General features: G+C 45.4%; 1 protein-coding gene across 1 annotated transcript in view; it reads right to left on the reverse strand.

Annotated features, from left to right (window-relative positions):
• Window positions 1-1,968: 1,968 nt before the first annotated feature.
• LOC120373450 overlaps window positions 1,969-15,044 on the reverse strand; it is a 62,290-nt gene continuing 49,214 nt past the window's right edge. Inside the window, exon 4 of the mRNA XM_039491858.1 lies at window positions 1,969-3,524. Within this exon, the coding sequence (XP_039347792.1) occupies window positions 2,210-3,493 (1,284 nt within the window). The 5' untranslated portion in view covers window positions 3,494-3,524 and the 3' untranslated portion in view covers window positions 1,969-2,209. The remainder of the gene's footprint in view (window positions 3,525-15,044) is intronic.

Below are 15,044 nucleotides of genomic sequence, written 5' to 3' on the forward strand. Positions count from 1 at the left end.
CTCATCAGTGTTTGGGGGGAGGAAGCTGTGCAGTCCCAGCTGCGCTCCAGCCGTAGGAATTACGATACCTTTGGCCAGGTATCAAAGGCCATGCTGGAAAAGGGCCATGACCAGGATGCGGTGCAGTGCAGGGTTAAAGTGAAGGAGCTGCGGAGTGCCTATTGCAAAGCCCACGAGGGAAACCACCGCTCCAGCGCTGCTCCCACGACCTGCCGTTTTTACAAGGAGCTGGACGTGATACTTGGGGGTGACCCCACTGCCAATTCGATGACAAGGATGGACACTTCAGAGCGGGGGGGAGGAGAAGGAGGAGGGGGAGGGGCGGAGGAAACCAAGAGTGAGGGTACTGGGGGGGGGGAGACACCCCGGAGTCCCAGGAGGCATGCAGCCAGGAGCTCTTCTCAAGCCAGGAGGAAGGTAGCCAGTCGCAGCAGCCAGTACTTGGTGAAGGAGAAGCAGAGGAGTGGGTTACCAGTAAGCGGCTTTTATTTTCAGGATGGAAATGTTTCGGGAGAGGAGCGGGGGTTAGGGCTGCATGCATGCATGGCTAGATGTGAAATAGCCCATTGACGTGGTCTATCACGTCGCGGTAATCGGCCTCGGTAATCTCTTCAAAAGTTTCAGCCAGAGCGTGGGCAATGCGCTTGCGCAAGTTTATAGGGAGAGCCACTGTGGTCCTTGTCCCAGTCAGGCTAACGCGTCCGCGCCACTGTGCAGCGAGGGGTGGGGGGGACCATTGCTGCACACAGGCAAGCTGCACAGGGGCCAGGGCAGAATCCGCATTGCTGTAGAAGAGCCTCCCGCTCTTCCCAGGTGACCCGCAGCAGCGAGATATCTTCCAGGATTAACTCCTGTGGAAAATGTTGTGAGAGTGTTCAGTGCAGATGCCCCCTGTAGCTGTTTGCTGTCCCCAACACACAGAAACCCCTGCACAGCCCTGAAGCAATCAGTCCCCCTTACTCACCATTTTGTGGCTCCTGTGGGTTATGTGCGCTCTGTTTGGTATGGGAAAAGTATGCTAAAGTGAAGACTGTAAACTCCTTCACTGTGTGGGAATAACTGTCTGGATGAGATTATAAACAATGCTTCCTCTGTTAACTGTTGCCATGTTTGCCTTTTGAAAAGTGTCCTTGACTACTGAACCGCCAGTATCATCGACTGCTCAGAGGCTACAAAACCTCAGGAAGAAGCCGTGAAAAAGCAAAGAAGACATGCTGAAAGCAGTTATGGATCAGTCTGCCAGAGAAAGAAAGAGCAGGACTAGAGGAAAAAACTGCAGGACTGGAGGGAAAGGGAAAGCAGGATCCGCCAGAGAAACGCAGCGGCTAAGAAGAAAAGCACAAAGCAGCTGATAAGCATCCTGGCGCGCCAAGTGGACTCTATCCAGTCACTCGTAGCCATGCAGGCAGAGCACTACCGTGCCGGCCCCGCCCCGCATCCCAAAGCTCTTTCCCTTGTGCCCCAATGTCAGCTCCAAACCCCCTTCCCCAGCATCCAGGTTCTTACCACCACCAGCTGCCCCCAACACCTGTACATTCACCAACCAGCCCTGAGAACTACGACCATCACCCTCTGCACTCAACCCCCATCACCATGCAGTATTTTCATCCTGAAGTGCAGCACTCATTGCACAGCACTCCAGACAGGACATATTCAAACCTGTGACTGTACAGTCCACCACCCACCCCTCTGTTGCACCTCAGTGCACCTCATGCGGGCGTGGACACATGTTCAACAGTCAATATGATTGGTAACAGAGTCATTTATTTCTCTCCAGCATACATCTTTATACTCTTGAAGCAGGCAAGCAAGCAATTGCTAATTGGTTAACAAAATACACACAAGCACTGCTATAACTTCATAGGGTAACATCATCCTAGACAGCTTTCTAATTTATTATCCTATTATTGCCTGCTTGAGAGAAGCTAGCCAAGGCCAACTTCTCATAACAAAACTCACAGCCTAATTAACCCAACCTAAAAACCTAAACATCTCAAGCTTCCCACACTACCATTTGCCGAGCTAGCAAAATATTCCCAACACCTCCCCCCTTAACTCAAAATCAAAACAAAAAAAAAGCAATAGCAAAACAATCCCAACTCACAATATCAATACTACATTCACACAAACCAAAGCAAAAGGGCAAATAAAACACCAGCTATCTAACTAAGCCGTAACAATATCTTCCGCAGTGCCCTGCTCTCACCTATCACATCCCCCCTCCAGGTAACGCAAGTGGCCCAAGGGGCCAGGAGGGTTCTGCCAATGTGCGTGCCACACAACAGCAACGGCGGCCACACAAATAACAAAAATACAAAAGGCAAGCAGCGAAAATACACAGCAGCCCTAGCATAAAACCTTGCAATAAATGTGCAGCCCAGCCACGTAGCGACGACAGCCATGACCACAGCCAGAAATCTCCCTGTTGCTGGCGGATGCCCTCCGCTAGATGGCGCAAACGATCCAAATCAGCATCAATAGCCGCACTCGCATCTGTAATATTAAAGCAGCACATACCCACAAAATCAGAACAGGGATGACCATGCCGCAGCAATAAATAATCAATGGCCAAGCGATTCTGCAAAACTCCTCGGCGAACTTCTCCCATCTCTTGAGTTAACAAGGCAAGAACAGTAGAGGTTAAATTCAAAGCCTTTGCCACAGTGCAGGCAAGATGTGCAACGGCATGGTAGTTGTGCACCACCAAACCGGGGAGGCCCACCAGGGTAAAGGCAAGGGCTGCTGCCTCTTGTTCTGAAAACAAGGTAACATCTGCCTTGCAGGTAGGACTTAAGGAAATGCTCTCCCGCCGCTGGCGATGCCCCTTCACTATGGGATGGGGAAACAACAAAGGGGCCACACGGCCAATAGCACAGGGGCCACCTGAACTATTGGCTGGAATGTAAGTAAAGGCTGTGCGGCCGCATAACAAAAACCACCCCAGGGGCAACTTCATATGTGCATAAGCAAAGGTCACGTTCCTCTTATGGCGACAGGTAAGTTCCACATTATTATAATTAATAGCTACATGCTTAGTATTAACAAAATTCAAACAAATAACGGCAACTGTCACATTAGCCAAACGAAAGGAAAACATACTGGCATCTAGCTTATATGAAAAGGCTCCAGGCCCCAAAACATACAACTCCTCATAAGGTATATCCTTGGAAATACGAAACAGCCAGTGAAACAGCCAGGTGTGCCGCTGCAACACCTCCAATTCGGTACAAACACCCACAAAGCAGGTTTCCATAACAGCTCCCACTGCAGGAACATGGGGCAAGCAAAAGGCCGTAGTATTTATGGCACTCTGCGCCAAAATCAGCCAAGCATTTACTGGGGGTATAAGATCATACGTGGCACCTCCCCTCACAAGGAGCGCCACAGCAAGCAAAAGGGCAAAACCAGGCGAGAAATAATCTCCGTGTCCAACGGAATAGGAGCCCGAGCCAAAGTCACGGAGGCTTGTGGAGCACATTGGGGAACTGGCCATGCTGCACTGCCCGAAGCGCACGTCTCCAAACCTATGGGCAACAAAAGGGTACAAAACAATTAATATGCAATCACACAGAATCAAAAAAGGCGGGCAAAAGTCCTGGCGTGGCCAGCGAGCAATTAGCCTCCAGGGGCTCTGGCTCCTCGGCGTCTGGGCGCGTCCCGTGTGGCTCTTCCGAATCTGTCTGTTGTTGCGCCCGAGGATGCAGCCAAGGCCGGACCCACTTCGCCGGAATCCACCTTGCTTACTGAATTCCCATTTCCCATGCAACTTATCTGATCCCAGTTAGGCCACCTGGCATTTGCCTCGCTCTGGCAGTTCCCTACTTTCTCATAACAACTTTATCTCATCCCTCTATTCTCGTAACCACGCAACTGTAACTTTCCACCAAAGCAGCATAGGGAAGATGCAACCGGACATCTCCCCCCTATTCTTAAACACAAAAAAATTAAAAACATCCAATAAACTACACCAAACTTTATAGCAAAAGGCATGCAAAACAAACAAACAACAACAAAAAAAATAATATATCTTATGCTACAAAGCTCACCTATAACCATGCAATTCATAACATACAACACCAACAACATCAAACAAAACAAACATAAATCAACAAAAATAAAACAAATAAATGGTGTAAAATCTGCAGGATTCCCCCATACTCTATTGCACACCATCTTGTGACAAATTTCTATTACCAATTCATCCCCCATGTGTCAGGTGATCAAACTGACACTGGGGGGGGGGGGGTTCACAGCAGAAAACACAACAATTCTGGCCAGAAAACACATATCACAAACATAAAACATAAAACATAAATGTAAACTCTATAAATAAATGCATGGTACATTAAATACTATACAACTAACATCAATTTTCTATAATTATCTAAAAAGCAAAAGCAAATCTACCCCTACTGGGCAAGCAATCATTACATACAATATACAAATACCCTTATTACTATCAGGCAAAAAAGGGAAAATTACATCATCAATTAAATCATTTACAATAATACAATTGCTTCCTAGCTTACCTCTAAAATCCAAAGCTAATCACAACTTAAAATTTCTTACTATCAACTTCTGCTTTAAACACTAAAAAAAAAAAAATCACCACTTATATGCCCATAAAACCTAATACAATCTCAATTACATAACACTACATACATTCTTCAGCTAATGCAACAAAATTATTCATAGCCAAACAATTACAAACTAATTTCTTTGCCTACATGTATTTACAAAAATTTCAAAACACCAAAAACTTTTCTCTCTCAGCATTTTTACAAAATTCAGCTATTATTCCCTTTAGCAACCACAGAGTTAACTTTTTACTCTGCCTAACATTACTCGCTTGTAATTATTTACCTTTTCTATCAACTACACCCTCAAGGTTATCAACCAGTTTTCCAAGCTTGTTGTCTGTTGCCCGCCACCTGGGCCCGATCCTTTTTTCCTCTTGCTAAACCGTTCCTTACATAAACACCAACTTATTTCACTATCAATTTAGCTAGGAGGGTGTACTTCTTAACTAGCCCCCACCCTTCTAATCTCTACTGCAAGCAATTATCTATACTTTCCCACCGTGGGGGCTACATTTTATGCATATAACTTTAATTACAACATCTGCAATCAGCCTATCTATTTTAAATATAGGCTACATCTAGTATCAAGCAATCTACAACAACCAATAATCAGCACATAACACAAAATTAACAAAATCTAATAAGGCTAACAAAAGCACTTTACATAAAGGTACTTTGGGTCACATAAATTCAAAGCCATTCTCCCAAATTACCTAAATTTATGCCTAATAACACCATAAACTCCCCCCCCCCCTTGAGAATACTCAACAAACCTTTTGGCCGAGTTTTCTCAAACTCTAAAAACAAAAAAACAAGTAGGCTCTAAAAAATTGGGGTTAGTAACGGGGGGGGGGGGGTAATATCATTTACAATCCAGTTGGGGGGGACAATACATGCTAAAATTTTATCCAAAACACAGGGCGCAGCCTGTAGAATAAACCCCAAAATCCAATCAATACCACATTTTTTAGCAGGAGTCCCAAATTTCTTCCTGCCAGTGTACAATTCTTCGTTTCTTCATCAGGGTCAGTTCTCAATGTCCTTTTAGTCAGGAATTTCTGGACTGTGGCAATATCAACAACGTGAGTGTTTTTTCTTCTTTTTCACCACCGTCGTGGTTCAGCTTCTATGGGGGAAATAATCAGGACGTGGGGGCTGCAGCGGACAAGGGAGAAATTAGCCAGCACGTTACCTTGTCCTTTTTTCCTGCTGTTTAAAAGCACAATGGAACTAAAAAATAATTAGGCCAATCATCAGTAGGAAAATTCTCCTGATGTGAAGGGGTCTTGTGCAATAAAATCATGGGTCCAGGCAATCAGTCTCCTGGTTGCAAAAATGGCAGGGCTGCTAGGATCTTTGGGCAGCTCTTCCATACCTGTGAAAGGAAACAGCTAACACAGTCCGTTAGTGCCTGGCAGGATTTTGCAGCTTTCATTAGCTTTTTTGGGCCCAGTCAAGCTCTCTTTAGTCTGGGCTGTTCGCCAAGTCTTAGTGTCCTTGACTGGGGCGAGAAAAGAATGAGCTTTTCTTCGATTAAATCATCCTGTTCCTTTTCTTTCCCTGCTTGGCTTCTTTTAAACTGTAAATCCTGTGTCAGAACACCCAGCTGTTGCTGCTCATACCGGAGAAGCATAACGGTATTCCCAGCACTGTCCCCGGCTCAGACCAGCCAGCGTGGGACGCCTTCTCCGGGCTGCTGCCAAAACAACTTACTTGCTTGTAGGTCCAAACGACCTCCGGGGCCACGGCACGAGCCTCTGCCTGCGCCATGCACTCCAAAGTTTTCCCGTCCAGGGCTCGCTTGCAGCGGAGCACCTCCTCACATGCCTCTGCCTGCTCACGAGCCTCTGCCTGTGCCATGCACTCCAAAGCTTTCCCGTCCAGGGCTTGCTTCCAGCAGAGCACCTCCTCACGAGCCTCTGCCTGCTCCCCCTCTTTCCACAATGATCCAGCTGGAAAACCTTGCATTTGATTTAACTTATTATAAATGGCCTGCAGCTGTTGACCCTGGCACTCCATTTTCTTATAAAAGACATTAAACTGGGTAAACTGAATAGGCGTAGTCAAATTGGGATAGACTTGTGATGGCACGTGTCTCACCCGAGCCTCCTTTATTTCCCCACATTCGTGACACCCCCAGGTCCCGTGGACACGGCATGGCTTGGGAGGGGGTGCATACGGCAAAGCTGTTTTCATAGGCTCGGGCGTATTGGAGGGTAGTGGAACCATAACAGGGGCAACATTATCCAGGTCGGAAGCCAAAGGTATCACCGTGTCCTTGCCACCAAAAAACTCCCTGGCTCCAACCGACAACACAGAAGGCATTTCGGGCGTTGGGCGGAAAAGCTTAAAAAGGGCCGCCTGCACTCCTGCCTCGGCCACGAGAGTTTTTACTATCTTCTTTGTCTTATTCCATACTTGACTCAGGGAAAAGGCTTCCTTATCGCCCTGAGCCACCGACTTCCAAAGCTTGGAGCCTAGCCGCTCCCACACAGCTCTATTAAAAATTGTACTCGGCTTAACAAAAGGTTCCCTTCTCTGTCCCCACCGCAGCAGGCGGGATAACATATCAAAAGGGGAGCCTTTCTCCCTGCCGCTCCGCGATGCGTATCAAATATTTATGCACCGTTTTTTCTTCCGCTGATGCAGCGGTCCCCATATTAGCCGCTCACCTCTGAGCTCAGATGCACCTCTCCTTTGGACGCCCGGGGGCTGGCCCTTCTCCAGCACTCCCCGCCGTGGCTCTTCCGCCTGGGTCAGGCCACCGACACTATCACCATTCGATTCGAATCACGTCGGGGTCACCATTTGTTGCACCTCAGTGCACCTCATGCGGGCGTGGACACATGTTCAACAGTCAATATGATTGGTAACAGAGTCATTTATTTCTCTCCAGCATACATCTTTATACTCTTGAAGCAGGCAAGCAAGCAATTGCTAATTGGTTAACAAAATACACACAAGCACTGCTATAACTTCATAGGGTAACATCATCCTAGACAGCTTTCTAATTTATTATCCTATTATTGCCTGCTTGAGAGAAGCTAGCCAAGGCCAACTTCTCATAACAAAACTCACAGCCTAATTAACCCAACCTAAAAACCTAAACATCTCAAGCTTCCCACACTACCATTTGCCGAGCTAGCAAAATATTCCCAACACCCCCCTGCCCTTTTAGGTTCCCAAAATGTTGTGTGTCTGTCAATAAAGTTATTTTCTTTTCAATAAATGAATTCTTGGCTTTGATACAGTCTTTATTATTGCAGAAATTGAAAGATACCGTAGCCCAGGAAAGAAACAGGCACTGCAAATCATTTTAGGAAAAACAGATTCCTACTAACATTGTAACCACTGCACTTCACTCCCATGCAAGGCAACAAACATTACTGTTGACTTTCAGCCTCAAATTCCTCCCTCAAGGCATCTCTAATCCTTGTAGCCCTTTGCTGGGCCTCTCTAGTAGCTCTGCTCTCCGGCTGTGCAAATTCAGCCTCCAGGCATTGAAACACAGCGGTCCATGCCTGACTGAATGTTTCACCCTTCCCTTCACAAATATTATGGAGGGTATAGCACGCAGATATAACTGCAGGGACGCTGCTTTCCCCCAAGTCTAGCTTCCCATACAGAGATCGCCAGCGCCCTTTTAAACGGCCAAAAGCACACTCCACAGTCATTCGGCACCGGCTCAGCCTGTAGTTGACCCGGTCCTTGCTCCTGTCAAGCTTCCCTGTATACGGTTTCATGAGCCAAGCCATTAACGGCTAAGCAGGGTCTCCAAGGAGCACAGTGGGCATTTCGACGTCCCCTACTGTGATCTTCTGGTCTGGGAAAAAAGTCCCAGCCTGCATCTTCCTGAACAGGCCACTGTTCCAAAAGATGCGTGCAATATGCACCTTTACAGGCCAGCCTGTGTAAATGTCAATGAAACACCCACGGTGATCCACAAGCGCCTGGAGAACCATAGAGAAATACCCCTTCCGATTAACGTACTCGGATGCTAGGTGGGGTGGTGCCACAAAAGGAATATGCGTCCCATCTATCGCCCCTCCACAGTTAGGGAAACCCATTTGTGCAAAGCCACCCACAATGTCCTGCATGTTCCCCACAGTCATGGTTCTTCTTAGCAGGATGCGATTAATGGCCCTGCAAACTTGCATCAACACGATTCCAACGGTTGACTTTCCCATTCCAAACTGGTTCCCGACCTATCGGTAGCTGTCTGGAGTTGCCAGATTCCAGATTGCACTAGCACTTCTCCACTGGCAGGGCAGCTCTCAATCTCATGTCCTTGCACCGCAGGGTGGGGGCGAGCTCAGCACACAGTCCCATGAAAGTGGCTTTTCTCATCCGAAAGTTCTGCAGCCACTGCTCGTCATCCCAGACTTCCATGACGATGTGATCCCACCACTCAGTGCTTGTTTCCTGAGCCCAAAAGCGGCATTCCACGGTGCTGAGCATTTCCGTGAATGCCACAAGAAATTTAGTGTCATACGCGTCAGGCGACTCGATATCATCATCGTCGGACTCCTCACTGTCACTTTGGAGCTGAAGGAATAGCTCAACTGCCAAACGTGATGTGCTGGCGAGACTCATCAGCATATTCCTCAGCAGCTCGGGCTCCATTTCCCACAGAAATTGCGCTGCACAGAAACCGTTGGGAGAGTCACAATGGCGCCAAACATGGACGGAAAAACAGTGACTGCTGGGATGTGAAGCGATGCATCACAGGGCGTTGGGACAGGAAGCGGAATGACCCACACGCTTCCGTCCCCTTCCCACAACCCACGGCCCCAAAATGGGACGAGGTGCTCTGTGAGATAGCTGCCCATAATGCACCACTCCCAACAGCGCTGCAAATGCTGCAAATGTGGCCACACTGCAGTGCTGGTAGCTGTCAGTGTGGCCACACTCCAGCGCTTTCCCTACACAGCTGTACGAAGACAGCTGTAACTCCCAGCGCTGCACATCTGCAAGTGTAGCCAAGCCCTCAACCCAACACCAATGCATTCCAAGGAAGCAACTTTCCCAAGAATTGATTCCAATCAGAGATCAATGTAGAGGGCAAGCTCTCTTGTTGCTCACACAACTCTCTCTACCAAGAAGCTTGCATAACCAATAAAATAATACATACTATGCCTTCTCAAGACTAAACATTTGTTCGCGTACTATGAAAAAACATGAAAGACTATGAAAGAGCCTTGCTGTGAAACTTGCCATAACACAACTCCTACAGCCTTTCCCCTCAGTGCTTTTGAAAATCTCCCTTATAAACACAGAATCATTAAAAAAAATTCTTCAATATTATCTAGTGAGTTCTACAGGTTATTTAAGCATTGTGTAAAACATAAATATACTATGAAAGTGGCATTCGTTTATTAGGTTATAATGTACATAACTAAAAGCGTGCCGATGAGGGAGAAACAAGTTCTGGAAGTTGTAACTCGAATAACTGACGTGGACTTTTAATTAAAACAAATACTTCAAAGAGGGGATGAGGGAAAACAAAAACAAACAACAACAACAACAACAACAAAAAACAGTAGTAGTAGTAGTAGTAGTTCAAACAAGTAACACAGTTTCTGTTTCCAGTACAGGCTCACAGTTGTCATACCAAAATTTGAAGAATAAAACTGGAATTGAGTTAGGGCACGAAGTACTCCAGGAATGTGAGCAAAGAATGCATCATTCAAAGATAAGCGTTCTATTAGTTCCTATTAGAATACTATGAATAACACATGGGAGTGTCCATGGCAACTGCTGACCTCCTTGTTCACTTATGATTTTTATATTAGCTTTGATAGACAAGCCTGGCTGTTACATTAATAATCAGTCACATGCTTTGTTCTGCAGGTCTAGCAATAAGGTGGTTAAAAGTACAGCTTGCTTATATATTTTGAGTTTTTGGACAGTATCGCCAACTTAGGGTGAGTCTGGACCCTGGCTCCTAAGAATCCACAAGCAAATTTCCTGTTGCTGTTGGTTTTTATAAATCCTCTCTCTCTCTCTCTCTCTCACCAGAGCTTACTCTCAGGTAAGTTTAAGATATCTATCTATCTCGGATCTATTCTAATATTGATTCCCAACCTGTAAAGAGAGCCTCCAAGTTTCCCTTCCTAGCAAAGCCCTAGTCCCAATGAAGTTAGAAGCCTAAATACCTTTGTGAATCTGGCCCTTGGTCTCCATAAATCAAATGTTGGAATTCATGGACATAATTTATTACACCTCTAAATATGCCTGTTCCTATTTCTAGAAATAAGTGCTACTGATACTCCATGCTTTCCACGTTTACATTTTCCTGATAGTGTTTATTTAATCAACTGCTTACATATTTTTGAGCCACCCTTTTACACACAAATTTACAAGACTTCCTAGACATGTCTAATTAACCAACTTTGTATTAGTTTAAAGCAAGATTATTCAAAGAATGCAAGTAGGACTTGATGGCCTGAGTTCACAGTAACAAAATTTCTAACTTTGATATGTGCCTGATAAGGCTCTAAGGCTACATATAATGCTGTTGATTTTAACCTCTTACTCCATAATCTGGGCAATAAGTAACAGCAATGGTCCAAAACTCTAAAGTAGAGGAAAAAATAGGTCACAGAATCAGTCTGGAAGTTAAGAAGCAGCATTTGATGTGCAGACAACTTGTTTATGAGGGAGGAATAGAAATAAAGGTGGAAGAGAAACCTACATAGATAAATGCATATATTTATATGGACTAAAATTGTGAATTAAGCAAGCAGATTGGAAAACTCTTGCAGATAAATGTCACTGACCTTTGCTGCTTCAACAGGAAAAAAAGTGATAAATTCAAATATATTAGAAGGAAAAAGTCTGTACCTGTGACTAGAATACAAACTGTAATCTACCAAGGAGGTAGGGATTGTAATTAGACTTGGTCTGTTACATTTTTTTCTGGTGTTATCTTGGAAAATCAGATCTTTTCTAATTTTTCTGGAGGACATTGTGAGAACTAACACCCTGAAGAGATGAAGATGTCAAAACTTTCACCAAGATAGTTAAGACCCAGGCCAACTGTGAAGCGCTACAAAAGGATTTCTCAAAACTGGATGACTGGGTAATAAAATGGCAGATGAAATTTAATGCTGATAAATGCAAAGTTATGTACATTGGAAAGCATAATCTCAACCATACATATAAAATGATGGGGTCTAAATTAGCTGTTATCACTCAAGAAAGAGATCTTGGAGTCATTGTGTATAGTTCTCTGAAAACAGCCACTTGATGTACAGCAGCAGTCTAAAAAGTGAACAGAATGCTGGGAATAATTAAGAAAGGGATAGATAATAGGACAGAAAAGATCATGTTGCTTCTATGTAAATCCATCGTACGCCCACATCTTGAATACTGTGTGCAGATGTGGTTGTCCCATATCAAGAATGATATATTGGAAATGGAAAAGGTTCAGAAAAGGGCAACAAAAATGATTAGGGGTATAGAATGGCTTCTGGATGAGGAGCGATCAATAAGACTGGGACTTTTCAGCTTGGAAAAGAGACCGCTAAGGGGAGATATGATTGAGGTCTATAAAATCATGATTGGTGTAGAGAAAGTAGATAAGGAAGTGTTCTTTACTACTTCTCATAACACAAGAACCAGGGGTCACCAAATGAAATTAATAGGCAGCAGGTTTAATACAAATTAAAGGAAATATTTTTTCACACAACACACAGTCAACCTGTGGAATTCCTTGTCAGAGGATGTTGTGAAGGCCAAGACCATAACAGGGTTAAAAAAGAACTAGATAAATTCATGAACGATAGGTCCACCAATGGCTATTAGCCAGGATGGGCAGGAATGGTGTCCCTAGCCTGTTTGCCAGAAGCTGGGAATGAGCGACAGGGGATGGATAACTTAATGATTTCCTGTTCTGTTCATTCTCTCTGGGGCACCCGGCACTGGCCACTGTTGGAAGACAGGATACTGGGCTAGATGGACCTTTGGTCTGATCCAGTAGGGCCGTTCTTATGTTCTTCATTTATCCAAAAATGTTAGCTAGCCATTGAAGTTAAATAATGTTAAAAACACTAACAGTCATATCTCAATTGCTCAGCTTTCACTCATCACTATTACAAGACAATTTACTTGTTATCCAGTCATCCTACTCTTTCAAACCTGTACAAGATCTGATTTTCTAAAGTAAATAAACAAACAAAAAGGATTATTGGCTCTATTACACACCACCAAAAAGCAAAAATAAAGTCCACACTTTTCATTTGTAGGTCTCCTTTAAGGGGGTGGCGGAGTGGTAAAGAAATTGAATGCTTTTTTGCTAACTATTCAGAGTGAGAACTATTCACCACTTACCCTGCTCAGAGTAGGCTTTCATGAGACTGTGACAGCACAATCTCAAGAAAGCCTACTCTGAGCAGGGTAAAAAGACATGATACTTAAAATTGTGTCAACCATCTGCAGTCCTTTTTACTCTAGCCTTTCATTGATGCTTCAACCAATGGAACCTGGTATATGCTTGAGTCATGCTTTTATTTTTCTGTTATCATGCTAAATCTGGATTTTCTGAAGACTTCTGATATATTAGTCATTTTTTCAGACTCAAATTTCTGATGCAAACTGTGTGCATAATATAACCCTTTTTACAAAGATAAATATAAACACATATTCCCTTATAGTTCTAACTCTGTATTTACCACCAGACCCACTAAGTAAAGAATCAGGAAATTATAACTGTAGAATGCTCCTCTGTCATTCTTCTGTGTTGTTGTTGTCCTAATAACAGGGCAAAAAGATCTTAGAGTGGAAAATATTGTTTAGGCACTTTACAATTTAATTGTTGATCCAAGATGTTCAAGTTAGCAGCATTTACAGCAGTTTTTGTTTGAGAATTTCTAAGTGCCTTCCTCTCAAACAAGAGTCACATGTCACTCTTCTTCTTCTTCCCCTTATCCTATCAACTGGGGTTGGATTGTGTGCAAGCAACTGCCATCTTCATCAGCCTGAGGCAGCAGTAAGGTACACCTGCTTACCATCTTTTTTGATACAACTCCATCCATAGCTTCCTCAGCTTCCTAGGGTCTCTTTCCTACCACCCTCTTCTGCCATGCTATCTTTACCAGGCCCCCTTCACTCATTGTCTGCATGTGTCCAAACCAGTGAAGTCAGACTTCCTGGATTTCATCAGCCACATCACCAGTCTTTGACTTCCATCTTAATATCTTCATTTCAAAATCTGTCTCTTTGTGTTACTTCTCTGGCACGAAGAAATCTCATCTCAAACACCTGTAGGCATTGAACCTGCCCTCTTTTTATCACCCGGGCTTCTGCACCATACAGCACTGAGGGGAGCACCATTGTTCTATACAGTTGGGCTTTTGGTTTGAGTAGCATTCACGTCTCATACACTACCTCTGAGATGTTAGTCCATATTTTTCAAACATTCTCCAGTCTGGACTGTACTTCACGTTCAAGCTTGTAGTCTTCCATGACCTAGGCACCAAGATACTTGAAATGGTCAGTCTGACTTAGTTTCACTCCGTTAATATCTATGTCCAATTTCCCTATGGCACCTATACTGACTCACATGACCTGTGAGGGGCTTGGCTGGGTACCTCCAGGCAAGTGGGTCCTGGGGGAGCTCAGCTGGGGCAGGCCATGGCATGGCTGATCACGCCACTCCCAAGAGGCCAGAGCGATTCCCTGCCCTGGCTCAGCCTGGCAGACATAGTTGCCTGACAGCAGGGCTGGTGAGTGCGGCCGGGAGGCAAGGCGTGGGGAAGTGCACCTCTGGGGGGCGGTATGGGGGGGTGCTGGGCTGTGATGGGACGAGGAAGATCTGTGTGTGCTGGGGCACTAGGGAGTGGGGGTTCTGTGTGGGGTGCTGGGCAGCTGTGGTGGGGCTGTGGGCAGGGGAGTGCCTGGCAGGGGTGGTGTTGTGCAGGGCACTATGCCCTTGTGAGGGGACCAGGGCAGGGGTGATGGGCATAGAAGGTCCAGGGAGGTTCTGGCTATAGGGAGTTGGGGGTGGGTGTTGGGTGGAGGGACTGTGTGGCAGGGCATTGGCCCACCCCCAACAAGAAGGGCATGCTGGCAGCACAGGGCCCAGGAGTTGCCAGACACACAGTTTGTAAATAGTGCCCTCACTTTTGGTGGAGCAGGGCTGTCCCTGCCATGCCATGCCCCTGACTGGCCCCTCACTCCGGAGACCAAACTCCCCACGCCATGCTCCATTGCTCCCATGGGGGCCCACAAATATGTTTGGTACCAGGCCCACAAAAGGTTAATCCAGTCCTGGTGCCAAACACATACTCCAGGTGCCCTTACCAATAGCTTAAACACTCTTGAGAGTATCTCTGAGGAGAGTTGAAAGGATTGACTGCTGTGCTTATCATTCAGTCTGTTAATGTATTTATTGTACTGTGCTTCTGACTGATATTTTGATTATATTTTGATTTCTGGGGTACCAACACCTCATGAATAGGCACT

Source organism: Mauremys reevesii, linkage group 10 (genome assembly GCF_016161935.1).
Source record: "Mauremys reevesii isolate NIE-2019 linkage group 10, ASM1616193v1, whole genome shotgun sequence".
Lineage (NCBI taxonomy): Eukaryota > Metazoa > Chordata > Testudines > Geoemydidae > Mauremys > Mauremys reevesii.